We start from the raw sequence: 21,620 nt of genomic DNA on the forward strand, positions 1-21,620 counted from the left end.
TTTTGGATGTGAATGAATCAGTTTGTCAGTGGTTTCCTCATAGAAGGAACTGGATGAGTTGGTAAGATGAGCCGCAGGAGGAGACCTAGAAATTGTCCATATACTAAATGGCCAGTAGTAATTGAGCTGTGAACCACAATCCTATATTCTGATAAATCCAGACTAAATACATCCCGACTGACCTTCCCTAACTGGACCCTCTAAAGTTGCCTGCAACCCCTCTAACACTGCCATGCATGAAGAGGAGCGTGAGTAATGGTAAAGTGATTGGGAGAGAAATATCTGACTGTTGCAGATTTTACAAAGCGTTTAACCCTGTCTGTGTGACATATGAGATCTATCAGGTGAAGGGCCCTGAAGCTAACGTTTTCTGAAGTTCCAGGTGAATCTGCTTCTGTCACAGAGAAGTCAAATGGTAATGAAGGAATTCAGGATCCTTAGAACTCATATTTGACTAGGGATTAGAAAAGACCTCAGTCAGGAGAGGACATTTGGGATAGCCTTGAAGGAGCAATAGGCTTTCAAGAAGCAGATGTTTCAATGAAATTATTGCAGAAGAATGGAACAGTCTTAATAAATACATGAAAGTTTTAACATTTTAGTATATTAAATATCATCTGTTGGAGATATTAGCAATACAGATTACCAGCCCTTACTCTGATGTTCTAATTCAGATCTGGACTGGAACATAGAACATGTTTCTTTCTTTTTTTTCTTTTTATTTTTTAATCAAAAAATAAGTGCCGTACAATATTGTATTGACTTCTGCTGTATAACTGAATCAGCCATAAGTATGCATATGCCCCTCCCTCTTAATCCTCTCTCCCACCCCATCCCACCCTTCTAGGTTGTCACAAAGTACAGTGTTGAGCCCCTGTGTTATACAGCAACTTTCCATTCACTGTCTATTTTACATATGATAATGAATATATTTTAGTGCTGTTCTCTTTATTTGTCCCATCCTCTCCATCCCCTACTGGGTCCACAAGTCTGTATGTCTGTGTCTCTATCTCTGCCCTGCAAATAGGTTCATCAGTACCATTTTCTAGATTCCATATATATGCATTAATATATGACATTTGTTTTTCTCTTTCTGACTTACTTAATTCTGTATAACAGGCTCTGAGTTTACCTGCCTCACTAAAACTGACTCAAGTGAGTTAATTTTTATGGCTGAGTAATATTCCATTGTATGCATGTACCACGACTTCTTTATCCATTTATCTGTCAGTGGACATCTAGGTTACTTCCATGTCTTAGCTATTGTAAATAGAGCTGCAGTGAACATTGGGATACCTGTGTCTTTTTTCCATTATGCTCTTCTCAGGGTATATGCCCAGTAGTGAGGTTGCTGGGTAATATGCTAGTTTTTTTTTAAAGGAGTCTCCCTACTAGGATGTGTGTTTTTAATAAGCAACGAAAGGTGGTTCTGCTGCAGGTGACTGTGCTCAGTATTTTGAAAATAAAATGTGATGAAATAATGATATTTTTGGCAAAGTCTCTAAGTCTGACATGTTTATGAGTAGTGAGGATTGTGGTCATGATAGGCAAATTAGGGATCTAACGTATAAGATTGTGTGTGTGTTGGTTGCTTAGTCGTGTCCGACTCTTTGCAACCCCATAGACCGAAGCCCACCAGGCCCCTCCGTTCATGGGATTCTCCAGGCAAACACACTGGAGTGGGTTGCCATTTCCCTTTCCAAAAGGAACTCTAGAAAGAAAGAAAGTGAAATCACTCAGTCATGTCCGACTCTTTGCATCCCCATGGACTGTAGCCTACCAGGCTCCTCTGTCCGTGGAATTTTCCAAGCAAGAGTACTGGAGTGGGTTGCCATTTCCTTCTCCAACCTATAAGATTAGGTTTACTTAATTATTTCAACAAAGCTTCTGGCCATATATTTAGTAGGCAGTAGTGAATGGTAGTGAGTAGTGAGAAGAAAAGCTATGACCAACCTAGACAACATATTATAAAGCAGAGACATTACTTTGCCAACCAAGGTCTGTCTAGTCAAAGCTATGGTTTTTTCAGTAGTCATGTACGTATGTGAGAGTTGGACTATAAAGAAAGCTGAGCGCCGATGAATTGGTACTTTTGAACTGTGGTGTTGCAGAAGACTCTTGAGAGTCCCTTGGACTGCAAGGAGATCCAACCAGTCCATCCTAAAGGAAATCAAACTTTGAGTATTCATTGGAAGGACTGATGCTGAAGCTGAAGCTCCAATACTTTGTCCAACTGATGTGAAGAACTGACTCATTGGAAAAGACCCTGATATTGGGAAGGATTGAAGGCAGGAGGAGAAGGGAACGATAGAAGATGAGATGATTGGATGGCATCACTGACTCGATGGACATGAGTTTGAGTAAGCTCTGGGAGTTGGTGATGGACAGGCAAGCCCGCTGTGCTGTACAGTCCATGGATCACAAAGTCGGACGTGACTAAGTGATTGGACTGAGACTGAGTGAGCAACTATTGAAGATTCTTGGGCAGGATCATGGCATGATTGCAGCTGTACTTTAATTGAACAGCTCTGTCAGTTAAATGGATTGTGTGAGTTTGGGAAGACCAACAACAAGGGGTCTTGTTAACTAAAACTTATTAAGAGATGAAGAAGTCCTGTCAAAGATGTGATATGTAAAACAGGTGGGTGAAAGGGACATTATAAAAAGGAAAAAAAATAATTTCAAGGGGATAGAAAGTGTCAAGAGTGTTCATGCTCCAGGGAGTAAAAGAAATGTAAAAACTGAAAAAGTTCATGTGTATGGAATTTCAGGCCCATTTGGTATTGATGGAAATATATCTGCTCATTCATCGTTTACTTTTTTCAGAGCTTTTCAATCCTCTTTATGTTTTGATATGTATACATTCATATTACTATTATTGTTGCTTAAAGTTTAGAAATTCAGTATCTAAAGTGGGTAAAACAAAGCACACTATTTCTAGAAAATGCTTTTTTTAATAATTTGGGAGTGAGGGGGTCACTTTGCACTTAAAAGCAAATTGTGTTGTTGATCACTTTGCTATCTCAGCCCTGCTGCTGCTGCTGCTGTCGCTTCAGTCGTATCTGACTCTGTGCGACCCCATAGACGGCAGTCCACCAGGCTCCCCTATCCCTGGGATTCTCCAGGGAAGAACACTGGAGTGGGTTGCCATTTCCTTCTCCAATGCATGAAAGTGAGAAGTGAACACAATAAATTCCAGCCTCCAAAGCCACATTAGCCTTTCTTCCATTAAAGTATGCATTCTACTCATAAATTTCCCTGCAGGGACAGAGGAGTAAAGCAGAGATTATGTTTGTAGATTTTTTTAGGTGCTTTAGGAAAAATAACATTTGTGAAATCTCCTTACACACAAACCTTCCATGCATTTTGGATAACCACAGAATTGAGTACTTTCTTAACTAGGCTGGCTTTATAACTTGATGATAAACATGTTCTCATCTTTCCTTAATTTTTTTTTAAACTATTGATTATTTAATTTGATTCTCATTACTTACATATTGGGCTTCCCTGGTGGCTCAGCTGGTAAAGAATCCACCTGCAATGCAATCCCTGGGTTGGGAAGATCCCCTGGCGAAGGGAACAGCTACCCACTCCAGTATTCTGGCCATGGATTGTATAGCTAATATAATTCTACTTACCTTTCCAAATCATGCTTAGGAATCTTGAATAAATTAATATTATTCTATGTGTACATTTGTAATATTGTTTTACTTAAAAAAAAAAAATCTTGCCAGAAAGACTGATAAAAATGCTGCTGGTAAAATACCTAACAGGGGAAAAAATAAGAGAGAGAAGAGAGAACTAATGGTATCACACACCATGATCAACTTTTGAAGCTGACCTTGCAAGTTAATGGTCTTGAATAATAATACTGTCCTTATGGCTAAAATCCAAGGATGCATTTAAGTATATAGGAAGGGAAACCAATTACCATATCCATGTATTAAGTTTATTTTTACCAAGCATGATTATTAGTTATTTCATTAACATACTTTTTCTTTATTACAAGCCTTAGTATTTATGAAGAAGTGAAAATCTTTTAGAATTTCCACTAGTGTTTGAATCTGAAAGAAAGAATAATATATATACACACACATAAATATCTATATATTTGTGTATGTGTATCTATGTGTGTGTATGTATACATATATATATGTATAAATGTAAATCTATATCCTGGCTTATATTCATAGACTTTAGTAAATAATTTCAAGTAGGTACCTAATTCATATGTATTTGTTTGCTCATTTTGACCATAACCAAAATATATTCATATACAAAAGGTGTACGTATATTGAATCTCCTGAAATCACTAGTAATTTAATAAATTTCAGTTGAGGCATAATCTTTGGTTGGAGTTATGTATTAAGGAGTGCTTTATAGGTCATGCCTTTATTTTGTCTTACAGATTAGCAGGGGAGAGAGAAGATGAACAGACCATAAGCCACGTGAAATGTGCAGCAGCAGGAACATTTGAAGGAGTAGAGTTGTACAGGGCAGGGAGTTACTGACTGATGAGGTCTCAGCTAGGATCCAGCCTGCCTGTTCTCTAGGGATTGTGGAGATTCCTGGGGTGCAGTACTTTTGAGGGGTTATAGTTGATTTACAATCTTACATCATTTTCAGATGTACAGTGTAGTGATTCAGAATTTTATAGATTATACCCTAGCTAAGGTTATTATATAATATTGGCCACATTCCCTGTGCTGGATGTTACATTCCTGCAGTTTTTTTGTTTCGTACACAGGTTGTACCTCTTAACCCTCTGTCTCACCCCTCCTTACTTCTGTCTCCCCATGAAAATCTAAAACAATAAATAAATATAGCAAAACAGAAACAGACTCGAGATACAGTACATTGTTGGTTCTAAAACACAGAAAGTCCTTCCAGGGGACTTTGGCAGTGTTTCCTTGTCATGACTAGGGGGAAAGAGTGTTAGTAACATCCACTGACGGGAGGCCAGGGATTTTGCTAAAGCTTCTGTGATGCACAAAGAAAGAAGGATTTGACTCGGGATATCAGTGGGGAGAGATCCTGTTCTAAAGGGAAGTAGCTATTAGGGAGAGACTGAAGATGTTGATTGTGTAGACAGCAGCGACATTTGATATAGCAAGTTGTCTATGATGGTGAAAGGGGAAGTAGAAAAACAAGTGAAGCAGTTGGGGCCTGAAAGAGGATAAACTGAAAGGAAGAACTGTCTCTGTGTTAGAAGTTCTTGTACAGCAGATTGGATGTGGCTACCATCAAGTTCACACTGGGTGGCATTATCTTCTCTTGTTGAAGTAGGAGGTGAGAGCATCAATCTCATGGAAGAGAGAGGCCAGTGCTGGGCAGACTTCTGGAGAGTGGTAAAAGGTGGGCAGATGACTGAGAGGTGACGCAAGTCCCATGGAGGCTGTAGGTCATGAGTTGGCATTGGCTGCAGCCCTCACAGTGCTATGATTTTCTCAGGCAAGGCTCAAGCATTCAACACGGGAAGGGGGGAAGGCACTCTGCAGACGTGAATGGGGATCCTTAAGGCAGATGCCTCGTGTGAGAATGTATGAGAGTTCACAGCACTGGTGGGGGCAGTTGGATGGTTAAGACCCTTGCCTGGCTGGTTAAAGGGGAGTATAAGCCTTCATATCAGCTCTTTCAAAAATGATGTCTATATTCCTAGATGCTTTCCATTTTTACTTCAGTCTCTATCAGTGTTGGGATTGCTTTGCTTTGCAGATTTTCAGTTCAGTTGTGTCCAACTCCAGCACCCCAGGCGTCCCTGTCCATCACCAACTCCCGGAGTTTACCCAAACATATGTTCATTGAGTCGGTGATACCATTCAACCATCTCAGCCTCTGTCATCCCCTTCTCCTTCTGCCCTCAATCTTCCCTAGCATCGGGGTCTTTTCAAATGAGTCAGTTCTTCGCATCAGGTGGCCTAAGTATTGGAGTTTCAGCTCCAGCGTCAGTCCTTCCAATGAACACACAGGACTGATCTCCTTTAGGATGGACTGGTTGGATCTCCTTGCAGTCCAAGGGACTCAAGAGCCTTGCAGATTTTAAACACTAGTTTTATCTTTCTCTGTAGTTTATTTTGCCTTCGGAAGGCACCCTGAAGCCCCGGACTCCATTTATCTGATGAATTGGAGTGACTGATAACATATTTAGTTAGTAATTGTGGCCCATTCCTTTAGACTCCTCTTTTGTTTTTCCCCTCTTGGCTTTGAAAGATCTACTTTCACGGCATTTTTAGATCCACCTCAAAAGCAGCTGGCACTCTCTCTAGGTTCCCAGAGACTTCAGACAGCAAACTTTGACAAAGGTCCTACAAAGAACTTTAAAGCAACATTTCCTTTGATTACATTAGGGACTATGGCTAGTTATGTAATGATTCAGGGTAGGAATTAGTCTGCATCTCTTAACTTCTGGCATCCTGGAGCATTTATCTTTTCATTTGGTGCTGCATAAAGCTTCTTAGGAAAATCTATAGGCTTTTTTTCTAATTCTGGAAAATGAGGTGCTCACATGTGGCCTGGTGTGTATTCACAAATGCTCCTGTTACACAAATACAAAAGAAGCATTTTCTTCCATCCATAGTATCTGGAATCACTAATGAAAACACTTTCAGGCATGTGTCCAGAACTTGCAGTGCTTAGCATTACACCTTGATATTTTGGTATGATGCTCAAGGGCCATGGCTGTGGCTCAGTTGAAATTGTTAATAAATAAAACAGTATTTTTAGCTTCTGAAGCTAGGCCCAACCTTGTGGGAGATCCTGAAATGGTGTCCCTTGATTGTTCTCAGCACAGGCTGGTCAGTGCAGCTCTGTTGGATGGAAAGGGTGGCTACTACGTGCCTCGGTCTGGCAAGAGGCCCTGGGTATCTGCAAATGTGCTCTAAGGATAGCAGGGGACTGTGCCCATCAGCTGTCAGGCACAGCTTCTGCTTCTGCTCTGAACAATAGCCATGTGCCAGGGCACTAATTATTGGTTGATTTTCCTTCTAAAATAAGTGTCCTAATAATTTGTCAGAAAACCAACTTAAATTACTATAATGTTGCCTGCAACAGTTATTAAAAAAAAAAAAAAAAAACAAGCCTCAGTAAGAAATGTTTCAGTTTATTTCTGCCTGCAGTCTATAACTGGTAAATAGTGTAATTAAAATCTCGTTTGCAGGTTGTTTCCAAAAGGTTATTTCTGTGTGGGAAAACCCTTTGTTTTCTTCCTTAATACCCTGAGCTGTAAATTAAAGAATTAATAGCGTTTTGGGTGGGGGGGAGGGGGGAGTCAGTTGGCAAATAAAGGTCCTCACTGTCTGTGCTCTTTTGGAATACCTCCCATCTTTCTGGGGCTCAGAGAATGTATTCTCTAGAAAAGCATGCATAATCTGCACCAAAATGAGCTGGTACCAGGGGCTGCCCAGGGATACAAATCAGGGACTTGATATTAGAAGATTAATTCAACTGAAATTCCAGAATATGTGAGTAGTATTACCTTGTATCTAGATTCAAGTGTGATCTATTTTTTTCTTTTAACCATGAGAGGTGAGATGGATATTTATGTAGATAAATCTGATGCTGTTTGGAAAATGGGAACAAAAGGACTGGCTGGAGCATAACAGATTTCAATGAGGATGGGACAGAAAAGGTCCCTCCCCCACCTCTTGTTGGTCTTCTAAATATGTGATATGTATGTGTTTCAGTTCACAGGCAGCAAGAATGAGACATTTCCTCCTCAGTTTGGCATGCTGTTGTGGAAATGCTGATAGGGTTATTTGACAGAGATGTAGCATATTTAAAAAAATGTAAATTACATTATTATATTATACCCTCTTCCATTTTGGACTCATTTTATTAAAGTTCTTTAAAGGTTTATTTTCATCTACAAACCAAGGAATTGTACCCTATTCTCTCTTGCCAGGATCCAATTAATGTCAACTTGAGTTTTCTGTGTGGACAGGGCCAGTGCATGGCCCTGGGTGATCAACTATTATCATCATTGCTTGCCGGTACATGACTTCACAGCCTAGCATAGAGCCAGTTGTCATCTTTCCATCTTTTGTACCCCCAAATAGCTCACTGGGGAGAATTTGAGAATGGGCGGGTGACAGGCTACTCTTTTTCAGAATGCAGAGATCAATCGTGGTTGGCAAGATTAAGCTCCATGAGACATTTTATGGAAGAAACACTTTCCCCATATTCAACTTGCTTGTATGGGTGTTAATTTCTGTCTCTTATTAAAAAATTTTTTATTTTAGAAAGAATGATTTAATATGTAAAATAAATACCACTCTTGCTTGCTACATGTGCTCAGTTAGAAGGATATCAGATGAGTATTTTTATTATCCTACAAATTGTTACTGGTTCTAATAGTTACCTAATATTGAATGAGTATGTTTGGAATTCTGCAGATCATTGCCAAGTAATTTTTGGCTTTGAGTCTACAGGGAAGTGAATTTAAAAAAAACTAATGGAAGGACATAGATTCATATCTAAATTATCCATATGACTGAAATAATTGTACTTTATTTAAAATGAATCAAATATCTACAATATGCTATGCATTATACAGAATGAAGCTATAACATAAGCCTTTTCAACTTAGAATACCTTGATCTCTAGCAGAGTATTGGTTCAAATTTGAATAATGCTGAACTTTTTAAAAGCATTTTTAAAATCAGTTTCAGTCAAACAGTTCTGGTGTATAGGCAAGTCAACTTTTTCATCATTTTTCTTTTTATTTTTTATATTATTTATCCATTATGTGTCTACATGCTTATTAACAAATGTCAGTACCCCTTAATATAAAACATTGAGTTGGAAGAAAATATTTTTAAAAATGAAACTTTAAAATGTTTCATCTTTGGGAACACTTAAAAATCATTGCATCATTTATTTGGAAGGTAGTATTAATTATGGACTTTCTTTAGGAAATACTGTCATATTTGTTATAAAACTCTCTATACATTATAATTAACATCGCCTTTGTAATAAAAACGCAGGCAGCTCATTTTCTACACTATTCTGTCCTAGACAGAGTGCTTCTGTAACATACGAAGACCATGTATCTGTAGAGAGGCTATTTTGTCTATATAAACAAGGTTTCCTTATGATACTGCTTCTAAATTTCTCCAGTAAGGAGAGAAAATCATTTTGCAGTCTCTTTTACCACTAACTGAAAGTATGCTCATGTGTTTGCACATATACCCTCTCTGTTTAGCACCGGGGAATATTTCAGCTATTTATTTCCAAAACTACTTTGCTAACTTACCAGTATGACATTGATAGATGAAAGATTGTGGTCACATTTATTCCTGGAAGATGTATCTATCCTACAAAAAATGATCCAGATCTTTGCCAGTTGTGGTAACATCACACTTTGATTGGAAGATGAGAATTATAGCAGTTCATACTGGCTCAAAGCTTACGCTTTGCTAAACACTTATATGACAGCAGTAGGTCTCCTTGGGGAACTGGTTTGCTACTGGTCTCTAAACTGAAGCCAGTACACATATCCCTCTGCTGCTGCTGCCAAGTCGCTTCAGTCGTGTCCAACTCTGTGCGACCCTGTAGATGGCAGCCCACCAGGCTCCCCCGTCCCTGGGATTCTCCAGGCAAGAACACTGGAGTGGGTTGCCATTTCCTTCTCCAATGCATGAAAGTAAAAAGTGAAAGTGAAGTCGCTCAGTCATGTCCAACTCTTCACAACCCCATGGACTGCAGCCTACCAGGCTCCTCCGTCCATGGGATCGTCCAGGCAAGAGTACTGGAGTGGGATGCCATTGCCTTCTCTCTCTAGTTCCCCTTAATAATAAAACAAAATTGACATAGTTGACTTGCTGGAAATTTCTTAGAGGGGAGGTTAAAGAATCTGTATTCTGGAATTTAGTAACATAAAATTGAGAAAGAATTAGAAGAAAAAAATGCCAAAGATGACGTTTTTTCATTTATCCCTTTCTTTGCCTCTTTAATTATATCTTTGCATTTTCCTTTTCAAATAAACCAATTACCTTTCCGGTGTGATCCAGTTTACATGATAAGCATCAGGTTAGAAGGAAGAATAAATGATTACTTTTAATGATGATCAGCACAGCTGATGTGATGTTATGATTAATGAGTAAATGAGCAGTGAATGATGTAAATGAATCTGATTTCAAAACTTAACTATGAAAAGATGCTAAGGATGCTAAGATGATAAGAGTTTCTTTTTTTTATTAAATATAGGGTCTGTGTTAAATAACCTTGTGAGTACATTATCATTTAAAGGAAAGGTGAAAAAAAAACCAAATAAATGCTGTGTTCTTCACCTACGTCTTTACCAATGAGCAGAGGTTGCATGACTTTGCCTGTCAGTATAAGGGCCTTTATCACTCCACTGAACAAAGATGGATCCACAGTCTGTGTATTATGTACTTATGTGTTTGAATGCATAAGTAGATGGTATGTGGACCTGGAGTCTTGAAGTGGAAAATGTTAAGTGAATATCTAAATAGTGCTACTGATAACTTTTCATTAAGGATGCATGAGTCTGACATAAGGAATGGTAAGAATGGCTCCACTGATTCTATCTGAGAGAGATTCAGGACCACGGGTACTCCCTTTCTAAAGTTGTGTTCCTAAAGCAGTGTTTACAGTGTCTTATTCCAAAGTGTATGGTCAGTCTTACTAAGAATGTCAGTAGTTCAGAGATGTTTCATGGCCCTAGCACGGTGAATGTAGGGGATTGTTTGTTTTGGTCATCATACCCCATGACTGTATATTGAATAATGAGGACAGTAATGAGACCACACAACTTTTACAGCTGTAAAGCAAGTGTTTATGGCCCAGGTATTAACATATTTTGAAACAGGACAAACGCGAAACTTACTTTACTACTCTACACTGACTAATTCATGTGAAACTTCATCTCAATTGTTATTTGGAAAACAGTTTAAAAGACTAAAATGGACTTCATATCTCGATTGTCTTAAATCAAAAATTATTTTCTATAACATTTAAGTACACTTTCAGTAGTTTCAGTTTGATAGCTATTCTTCTTCCTTGTCCACTTTCTTCATTGGCCTTTGAGCATTCACTACTAAGAATTCCTTATATGTTCTTTTGTCCCAAGGGGAAATGGAAAAGGCAGGATTTGAGGAGTATCTGAAGAGGATTCTTTTTCAAGGTGTAAATTTTCCAATTTCTTCCTCTCTAAACTCTCCACCCTCTGACCTCTGCCTTCTATCCCTATGTTAAAAAGGATAAAAATTTTGCAAATGAGTAAGTGATAATTTTCAGCTTTAGCAATGGTCTAGGTAATTAGACACTCATGTATATTCCTCCTATGAATATGAGGTTTTTTTATGATAATGTGTTGAGATGTATAAAACATTTTAGAAATGTAGAATTTTTTTAATCCTTTAATTTTACATATAGGAATTCATCGTGATTGTGAGTTTTATATGTAGCAATGAATTACATATAAGAATGACATATGTATAGGGATATAACTATAGGAATAATCACTTAAGTGTTTTTATAACATTAAAAAATTGGAAACAACCTCAGTGTTTAACAGTAAATAAAAATATATTTGTATGCTTTATACTATAAAATACTCTTCCATTTAAATATGTATGGGCATAAATATGTTCACAATATATTTTAAGTAAAAAGCAGAGTATAAAATAATTGTACAGTGTATTAATCTCTTTTGTAGAAAGTATAAGAGAGCAGACATAACAAAAATCTTCATTCATCAAAGGGATGACCACAGAAAACATTAGAAACCATTGGAAAAAAGCTTTAAAATACCTTCTTTTAATTTATGTTTTCTAATTTACTTATATTAAGAATTTACAGTCAGAACAATTAAGTCAATTTATTTAAAAAAGCACAAAAAGTGGCAGAAAATAGAAGAGCTCTGTGATAACAATGAGGTTAAAGGATATTCATGAGTGAGGTGAGATCCATTGTATTAGATTCAGTACTCGGTTCATACCTTGAGTCCTGCAGTAGGATGCATGAGTCTGTAATTTGGATTTGCTGTGTTTTGCAACCTTAAGGCCTGGTATGGATCCATTACTCTCCCACTGTGTCACAGTAGTGCTTTGCTGTGTCAGTGTACAATATATGAAATGAAGTTTGTATTTTTCAGTTCATTTATCAAGCTCTAAGCAAATGTAATCAAATGAAAGCAGGGTTTTCATGTTTATTACAGTATTAGCCAGCTTAAGTACTGAAAATGTACAGCCAAAGATTAGAGGGTATAGTAACTTGGGGAGCCCTCTATCAGTTCTAAGTATGTATTGGACACTTACTATGTGCTTGGTGCGACTAGGAGTTAATGAGACTTCAGAGTTGACCAGATCACAGATGCTGTTCTCAGGATTCAGTTAACGTACAGAGAGAGAAATATATATGTATAAAAGAGCTGTAATAAATGATAGACTGCTTAAACTCATAGAGGAGATATAGAAGATATGATAAGAAAGTTTAAAGGATAGTGAATCTTATCCACATGGGAGGATCAAAGAAGACATCAAGATATTTTATTAGAGATTGAAAAATGGATAAATTCTATAAGTTTTTAAATGGACGAGAAGGCATTTTACGCAAGGGAACACCTTGTACCAAGGCATCAAGGCAGGATTTTAGGTTCTTGCTGGGCAATGGTGGAAACATATTTGGAAAAATAGGTTGGCAACAGCTCTAAAAATTCTTAAAGGCCAACAAAAATTCTGGTTTATTTGCTAACAGGAAGTTGTTAAAGCTTGTTTGTATAGTTATTTTGAGTGGAAAAAGGGCTTTAGTCATAGATGTATTTAAAACTCAAATAAAAAGAATGAAAAGGAAAAGAAGGATCAGCTGTGATGTGAGATATTGATTTCCAAGAAGACAAAAGGCTGAGGCTTCAGGGCTGGGTGTTGGTGGGAATGGGAGTGCCGCAAACACATATGGAAACTTAGGAAGAGAAGTAGGACTGGGAACACAGACGACGTGGTGTGTTTTCAACATAATGGAGATGTTGCTAGATAATCTTTCCAACATCAGAAATAAGGACCACCTGGCACTGAGGAGAAGTTCAAGTGGGGGATACTTTTTCATGAAATCAAGTCTCTTCCTGTCTTCTTTTCTTCCTTTCCTTTCTCCCTCTCCCCTTCCTTTCTGTTGCATACATATCAATCTTTAGTTACCTTAAATATTGATAGTCGTATAGAGGCATAGACATCTCTATCTGGTGGGAGAATACTGTAGTAGCCATCTTAGTGGTCAGGGATTGGGAGTTGAAACCTTAATAAATTGATGGTCTAGACATGCATAGAATATATTCTTGAGATGCCTAGAAAAGGAAGAGAGGGAATGGGTGTCAAGAGTTTTCTTGTCTTTTGCCATCGTGAACAAATTAAATGTATATGTAGAACAGTACAAAAGCATTCTACCATACTACACTTGGAGCTTGTGTGATTTATTTATGAATTTTGTGGCTTTAATGTTTGTCTTTTGCCCAGGCTTCATACTGAATCTATTCCTGATTTCAACTGGCTACTCAGTTCAGTTCAGTCGCTCAGTCGTGTCCAACTCTTTGCAACTCCATGAACCACAGCATGCCAGGCCTCCCTGTCCATCACCAATTCCTGAAGTTTACCCAAACCCATATCCACTGAGTCAGTGATGCCATCCAACCATCTCGTCCTCTGTCATCCCCTTCTCCTTCTGCCCTCAATCTTTCCCAGCATCAGGGTCTTTTCGAATGAGTCAGCTCTTCACATCAGGTGGCCAAATTATTGGAGTTTCAGCTTCAACATCAGTCCTACCAATGAACACCCAGGACTGATCTCCTTTAGGATACACTGGTTGGATCTCCTTGCAGTCCAAGGGACTCTCAAGAGTCTTCTCCAACACTACAGTTGAAAACATCAATTCTTTGGTGCTCAGCTTTCTTTATAGTCCAACTCTCACATCCATATGTGACTACTGGAAAAACCATATCCTTGACTAGACAGACCTTTGTTGGCAAAGTAATGTCTTGGCTTTTTAATATGCTGTCTAGGTTGGTCATAACTTTCCTTCCAAGAAATAAGTGTCTTTTAATTTCAAGGCTTCAATCACCATCTACAGTGATTTTGAAGCCCCCCAAAATAAAGTCAGCCACTGTTTCCCCATCTATTTCCCATGAAGTGATGGGACCAGATGCCATGATCTTAGTTTTCTGAATGTTAAACTTTAAGCCAACTTTTTCACTCTCCTCTTTCACTTTCATCAACAGGCTCTTTAATTCTTCTTCACTTTCTGCCATAAGAGTGGTGTCATCTGCACTTCTGAGGTTATTGATATTTCTCCCAGCAATCTTGATTCCAGCTTGTGCTTCCTCCAGCCCAGCATTTCTCATGATGTACTCTGGGTACTAGAAACGAGGAAAAAGAACATCCATAGACTTTCTGAGTGAACTTTCTCATTTATCAGGTGAAAAATAATTGCTGTAATAAAGTACAAAGTACTCACTAAACCCTTGAGAAAACAGCCAATATACTTCTTCTGGTTAACTAAAACAGACTTTATTCGAAAATATGCAATAAATTGAGTTATACCATATTGTCTGTGTAGCATCTTTGTGACTTTCCATCTTCTAATTTGGCACAGTAAAAATATCAGGACTTCACAATTAGATCAAAAGTACATGACTCACTGTAAACCTCAGTGAGCCTGCCTTCCTTTCTTTTTCCTGTTTTCTCCCTGCCTCTTTCTTTCTTTCTAAATGTATGTAGTACTCTAAAGCTTTCTGTTATTCTATAAAGTAAGACTGATGGTGTAGTCTTGCAGGACTCTGGAATACCTTGCATATAAGATATGTAAAATATTCAGTCCAGTGCTTGGAGTTTTTTAGAATCTTGGCACAAGACGCCAGGCTGAATGGTTTCTAGAGCGGATGATCTTCTACATAAACCAGGACTTCATGCTCCATTTTCACATGGAATATGAACTGGGTCACCTCTGACATCCCTGGCCAGGGTGGACCTTCAAAGACTGTTTTTGAGCCATCTGTGAGATTTTCTTTTTAATACAACTCCACTATATTTTAGCTTTTAAATATGATTTAAGGAGCATTATACATCAAAATGGGGTAAAGAAATAACTACTCTTCAGTGAACTCTAAGCACTGGACCAAATGTTTTATACATCTTATGTGCAATTTCTTCCATAGTCCTGTAAGATTATACCATTGCTCTTATTTTATAGAATAATAGAAAACTTTATAGTAATACATACATTTAGAAAGAAAAAAAAATGAAAGTGAAAGTCACTCAGTCATGTCCAGCTCTTTGTGACCCCATGGACTATACAGTCCATCTGATTCTCCAGGCAAGAAAACTGGTGTGGGTAGTGCCTATCCCTTCTCCAGGGGATCTTCCCAACCCAGGGATAGAACCCAGGTCTCTTGCATTTCATTGATGACTCAAAAATAGTCTCTAAAGTCCATCCTGGCCATGGATGTCAGACGTGACCCTGTTCAGATTCCTTTTGATAAAATAGATGTTCCAGAGGTCCTGCTTTATGTAGAAGAACATTTGCTATAGAAACCAGTTGAGCCTGGTGTCTTGTGCCAGGATTCTGGCTCTCTAAGGAGTTACACATCAACTCTGGGACCTCCCCTCTCTTCCCTTGTCATGAGCCTCTGCACCTGTATTGCTATGTTGGCCGTATTTCCCATCTATTCCAATGAGTCACAACAGAAAATCCATCATCCACACAGACTTTGGCCATTTTGTATGTTTGGGTCAGTGATGGTAGAGTGTATTATGGCTGGACAGGAATGTAAACCCTATGAGAATGGTTCTTCTCCGCTTAAACCTTCAGACCTGGCCATGGCTTTTAACATCATCCCAGATTCACCTCCTGTGCTTTGCATTTCTCACTCACGTCTGGATCTCCCTTCCTGAGCTTCCTTTCAGAGCCCTCAGCCTTATTCTTCCAGAGAAAGAGAGAACAGAGATGAGGTCAGCTGACAGTCTCATAAATTCAACAGACAACTTTTAGGGAGGAAGTGGATTCCTAGAGACATGACTGCCTATTTATTTTTACTAAGCATTTCCTCATCCTCTCCCTCAGTATCATTTAATGACATTATTAACCTTCCCCTTTCAAGATTTTAAGTACATTATTATGACAAATGCACCTTTAAAAACAAAACTTTTTAAGAAAATGTTAATCAGCTGAAAGAAACAAAGCCAGTTAGTTACATGCTGTTAGTTTTGTTTCCCATGTGACAGACATATTTCTTTGATGTCTGCAGAAGTGGCTTATTCATTAGAATTAAATTAGACAAATGGCACCATTGGCTCATGTCTTCATTTTTGTAGCACGTGGCCCTTTGCAAGGGCCTGCTTTAGAAATGATTCTGTTTGCCAATCAAGTTACCACAAATCTGAGTCATTTTTTTAACCTTTAAGAATTTTTCATAAATCCTTTCCTTCCATGGATGTTGCTAGCGGATTTAAATGGTTCTCCTCAGCTAATATCTAGCTCTGTATAACATAACATACTGAAGGGAGGTTTTGTCCTCAATAGTGCAGTTTGTTTAGGATGGTCAGAGGCAATTTGTTGGTTTTGGTAGGATCTCCTGAATTTAAACACCTTAAGTGTTCTTTGGGCTTATCATCTTGTCTTCAGAAAGCCTAACAACTGTAGACCTGATATAGCATCAAATATTACAATAATTGCATTAAGGGCATCGTGCATTGCTTGTACTATAAAAAGCAATCTAACCTCTTGGAAGAAAAAAATCAGCAGCCTGTGGCTCATCTTGAGCTGCGTAGGAAGTAAAAACCTACTGGAATCCTGGAGCTCCTGTCTGTTCTGTGAATGCATCCCGGGAATGTAGTCTTTGAACAACACGTGGGCATGGCAGACATGTTCTAGAATATCCACCATGCCTCTGTTCTGACTCATATGCGTGTTTGGCTTGTCTGTTTTCCATTTAGAAAATAAACTTTCTGGGTCTAACAGTACTTTGACCTCTGCTTGGCATTAGTTTAATAAAAGGTCATACTCCTCACTTGTCAGAACCATCTTGAGCAGACATACACAGTGCTGGCAGCTCTAAGTGTATAGCCATGGCAGTTAGCTACAAAATGGAAGAGTGCCTCTCTGAATATCAGAAACTGTAAAATTTAACTTCTTTCTCACTATCTTTTACAGACTTCCCTGGTGGCTCAGACGGTAAAACGTCTGTCTACAATGCGGGAGACCTGGGTTCAATCCCTGGGTTGGGAAGATCCCCTGGAGAAGGAAATGGCAACCCACTCCAGTACTATTGCCTGGAAAAGCTCATGGACAGAGGAGCCTGGTAGGCTAGAGTCCATGGGGTCGCAAAGAGTCGGACACGACTGAGCGACTTTCCTTTCACTGTCTTTACACTCCTGATATTTCTCTTTTTCTTAAACCAACTACAGCATTTGTGGTGGTATTTCATAGGATAATCATCCGGACTTTCATTGCTCAGACCTGAGGCTAACCTATTGCGTAACTTTGCAGTGGAATTCTTTGTTTTGTTCTTTTACTTGGGTTCTTTTTCTTTCTTCCCACCTTCGGAGCATTTAAGTCTGAGCATGACTTAAATTTGAGTATATCCACGACAAAACAAGCCAGAAGATGCATTTAGTTTCTTCTATTAAGCAGAGATACAGAGAAGGGGGAGTAGGCACTTCGTGTTGTCAGATTCCTCTGGGAATAAAGATTTTTACTTGCCTCCAATGTTTGCTGGAGTTAACTTTACTCTTCTTTCTTTCTCATCTCTTACCTTTTGGCCATCTGCCTAGCATTGACAATGTTACTGTCATAGGCTGACCAACCAAGATTGTTAGCATCCTAGGATGCTACAGACATGCTTACTGAAAGGACTTACTATATTATCTAGAATCTTAACTTTGTATCATAGAGTTATGGTTTTTATCCATTCTGTGGTTTGGATTTGGTGGACAAATGTAGAAAAATTGACATCAGATCCCATTAGAAAGTGATGATTTTCTTGTCTATGAAAACTAATATTTCTATATTTAGAAAAAAAATGAAATAAAAATTATGTGTGCAAATACTTGATATGCCTTTTTAAAAACACAGTGTTTTCAACTTCATTTCTTGTGTTTGTTTTTAAAGAGTAAATTTAAGGGCTGTTTTTTGAAGAATGCTGAGTCACTACAGTGGTAGGTAGTGGGATATAGAAAAACAGTCCCAGATTTGAAACATATTCTGTCCCCCCCCCAAAAAAAATGTTCACAACTCATTAGGTTAACTCTACTGACTTCATCTTTTGAAATAAAATTCTTACAGCATCTACTTAGTACCTTGTAATGACCTATATGGGAAAAGAATGTAAAAAAGAGTAGTTATATGTATATGTATAACTGAATCACATTGCTATACCCCTAAAACTAGTACAACATTATAAATCAACTATGCTCCAATAAAAATTTAAAAAAGTTATCAGTTAAATTTAAAAGTAAATAAAATGCTTACAGTAGCATCCATTGATTATATCTTTGGTAGATTCTTAAGCTTGTCAATGTTTGCCTGAGAACTGTAAGGTATGACCAGAAAATGAAAAACACATCTGAACATTCTTTTTGCGAAGATGGTAACTTGCCTCCTTTGCTTTCCATTTAGAAATAAGGCTTATAAGTTTTATAGTAATTTGGCTCAGTATCTAGGAAGCGCTTTGCTGAGTAGTTTGTTGTTGTTATTTAGTCGCTAATGTCTGACTCTTGTGAGCCAATGGACTGCAGCCCTCCAGGCTCCTCTGTCCATGGGGTTGTCCAGGCAGGAATACTGGAGTGGGTTGTCATTTCCCTCTCCAGGGGATCTTCCCGACCCAGGGATCAAACCCACATCTCCTGCACTGGCTGGCAGAGTATTACCTCTTTGCAGATTTTCATAATCTCCAAATTAGAATACAAACTAGGATACTATCCCTTTTAAAAAAAAATCACAGTGCAGGAAAAATGGCATCCTACCTTCTTTTTTCATTCAGTTTCTGATTAGTATAATATATACAACATTGTATACAACAACCCTCTGCCCAGTCCATACATTCTTGCAAGAAATTTCAACTTAAATGGGAGACTGCGTTGTTAAAATTGGTTTTCCAATTTTTAAGCTATGGAGTTTGAAAAATAAAAGTACCTAAAAATGATACTGTTTTATCACTTAATAGAGCAATGCAGTATGTTTTTTTCAGGGAAAACTCCCTAGGAATTTCAATGCCATAATTATAATTTCCATATTAGATGCTGACAAGCATGTGGTTATTATCCATTTACATTGTTTGGAACAGCAGAATGAAAACATAAAAGTTTAGTATCTTTTTTTTGTTCGTGACAGACAGTTGACATCAGTATACTGTATTTTTTGTTCCTCTCACTGTTAGTCAATTTGAAATCACTTTAAACATTACTCGCAGTTCTGGTAATCATCTAGTTTGTGTTGCTACCCTGAGATGCTCCGGGATGTGATATCTAGCAGCATTGTCAGAGTTTGCTTTCATTCCTAGGGTTTCTGAACAAACGGGGGCCTGGGTTTCACCAGCGCTACTATCAAGTTGAATTTGCTGATGAAGTGAGGATTCATGTTCCTTTACCAGCACTGCAAATACACTCCTCCCCTCACTTCTGCATTCTGTGCCTCGTTGTGGAAGTTAACGCCTTAAACCCGAAAGGCATCTCTGCAAAATTATTTCACACTTCATATTCTTACAGTTAAGAAAGAGGAAGGTTTTGCATCTTAAAATGATGCATGTGTGCGTGTGTGTGTGTGTATGTGTGTGTGCGTGCTAGGTTACTTCAGTTGTGTCTGACTCTGTGAACTGTAGCCCAGTGGAGCTGAGAGGGCAGTCTGGCTTCCCTGACTCAGGAAAACTGAGATGAGGGTCAGGACACTCATCGTTGGGCCAGCAGGAGCATCACATGGGAAACACGAAAACAAGGCAGAGAAAATAGTGGTGATGAGCAAATAGTGATGAACTTTGCTCTTCTTTCTTAAAATCTAAGGAGAGTTTTCAAAATAAGCATTAGCTATGGTTACCTAAAACCTTATCTCAGTGACATACAGGTGAACTACGGCAAGAGAGAAGAGAAAATTCTTCTTTTCTTTGATCGTAGGGATAAGAAAATAGAAAATAAAATAGTGAGGTTAAATGTTTTTGAGTTAAAAAAATGTCCAACTATAACATAATTGTAAAAACTCAAGGATGCAAGAAAAATGTGAAGAGGAGGAAAAAGAATTAGAACACCTTCTCCCCACCCACCATTGTTAATATTTTAGCATATTTTGTGCTGTCTCTTTTGGGGTACGTTTTTCTTCACCTGCTATCCCTCATGTATAATTTTGTATGGTGCTTTTCTGGCTTACCATCGAATCATAAGTATTTCTCATGGCATATGTTTATAAATATAATGTTTACTATTTGATGATTATGCCTTAGCTGATCTCACTATGGATTCCTATAAATACCCAAATTGACATGTGTGTATTTATAATCTTTGTAAATAAGAGATATGGTGAATATTTTGTCCATAAGCATTTATCTACATTTTATATAATTCTCATTTAATGAATTTCTAGACCTGGAAATATAAGATGGATAACAAGCAGATTTTAAGAAGGAAAGTAAATATTAGGAACATTTAAAGGAGATGGAGGGCATTTCAAAAACCTCCCACTTTTAGCCTTTTGTCCTAAAGTCTTGAAGTGTACATTTTTCTTTACAGAAATTATTTTCCTTGCTATGACTTTGGAGACTTCTTGACTCATCTTTTTATGCAAATTATGGAGTTAAGTTTCAAGTAAGACAGCACGCAATATCTGGGTTAGAGTCGCTGTACCATTTTCTTCTATTTCTGTTTCTTGCTAAACCTTCTAACTCAGGGCTGTATTTCCAGTCTCTTTAAAATTTCCTAGAATTTCTCTTAAATGTCACTTATTTTAATAGCTTAGCAGTGGCATTGCTGCTTTCTGGCAGCGTCCTGATAGCAGCATCAAAGCAAAGAGCTAAAATTTTACTCACTTTGATTGATGAGCTCATTTTGTTACAGAGGACAAATTGGATTTTTTTAATACTGGTAATAAAAATTAATGTGCGATGTTGCTTTTCAAATGTTATTGGATCTCTGCCTTAATATGGGTTTCAGCATTAAAAGTGCTAACAGATAACTTGACCAGAAAGTTACCTCCTTCCCCTTTTATCTACCCTCAAATTAAAAGGTGCTTTCCTAATTTTTTCATCCCAGTATATTTGTGTGTGTATTATATCTGTATTGACTGAAATAGGATTGAGGGCTGTGGAGAGAGCAGGGCGGTGAGATAATAATCTGTGTTTCAATTTTCCATCTAATTATAATGTCTATTTCTTTTTTATTTTAGCACCTCCAAGATTTACGCGAACTCCCGTTGACCAGACAGGGGTCTCTGGCGGAGTCGCCTCCTTCATTTGCCAAGCTACAGGAGACCCAAGACCTAAAATTGTCTGGAACAAAAAAGGAAAGAAAGTCAGCAATCAGAGATTTGAGGTATTAGGTCCATTGTTCTGTTTCTCTGGGGGAAGAAGGTATCTGTTGGAATTTTGGTCTGTATGTTACTTGTTTTACTCTGATACAGATGATCACTGAGAC

At 38.0% G+C, this 21,620-nt stretch overlaps 1 protein-coding gene across 34 annotated transcripts in view; it reads left to right on the plus strand.

Annotated features, from left to right (window-relative positions):
- The window catches only part of PTPRD (protein tyrosine phosphatase, receptor type D), a 573,002-nt gene that overhangs the window by 209,966 nt on the left and 341,416 nt on the right, over positions 1-21,620 (plus strand). For all 34 annotated transcript variants that reach the window (XM_018051970.1, XM_018051972.1, XM_018051971.1 and 31 more), the window contains exon 3: positions 21,373-21,518. In XM_018051970.1, the coding sequence (XP_017907459.1) occupies positions 21,373-21,518 (146 nt within the window). The remainder of the gene's footprint in view (positions 1-21,372; positions 21,519-21,620) is intronic.

This window comes from Capra hircus, chromosome 8 (assembly GCF_001704415.2).
Source record: "Capra hircus breed San Clemente chromosome 8, ASM170441v1, whole genome shotgun sequence".
Classification (NCBI taxonomy): Eukaryota; Metazoa; Chordata; class Mammalia; order Artiodactyla; family Bovidae; genus Capra; species Capra hircus.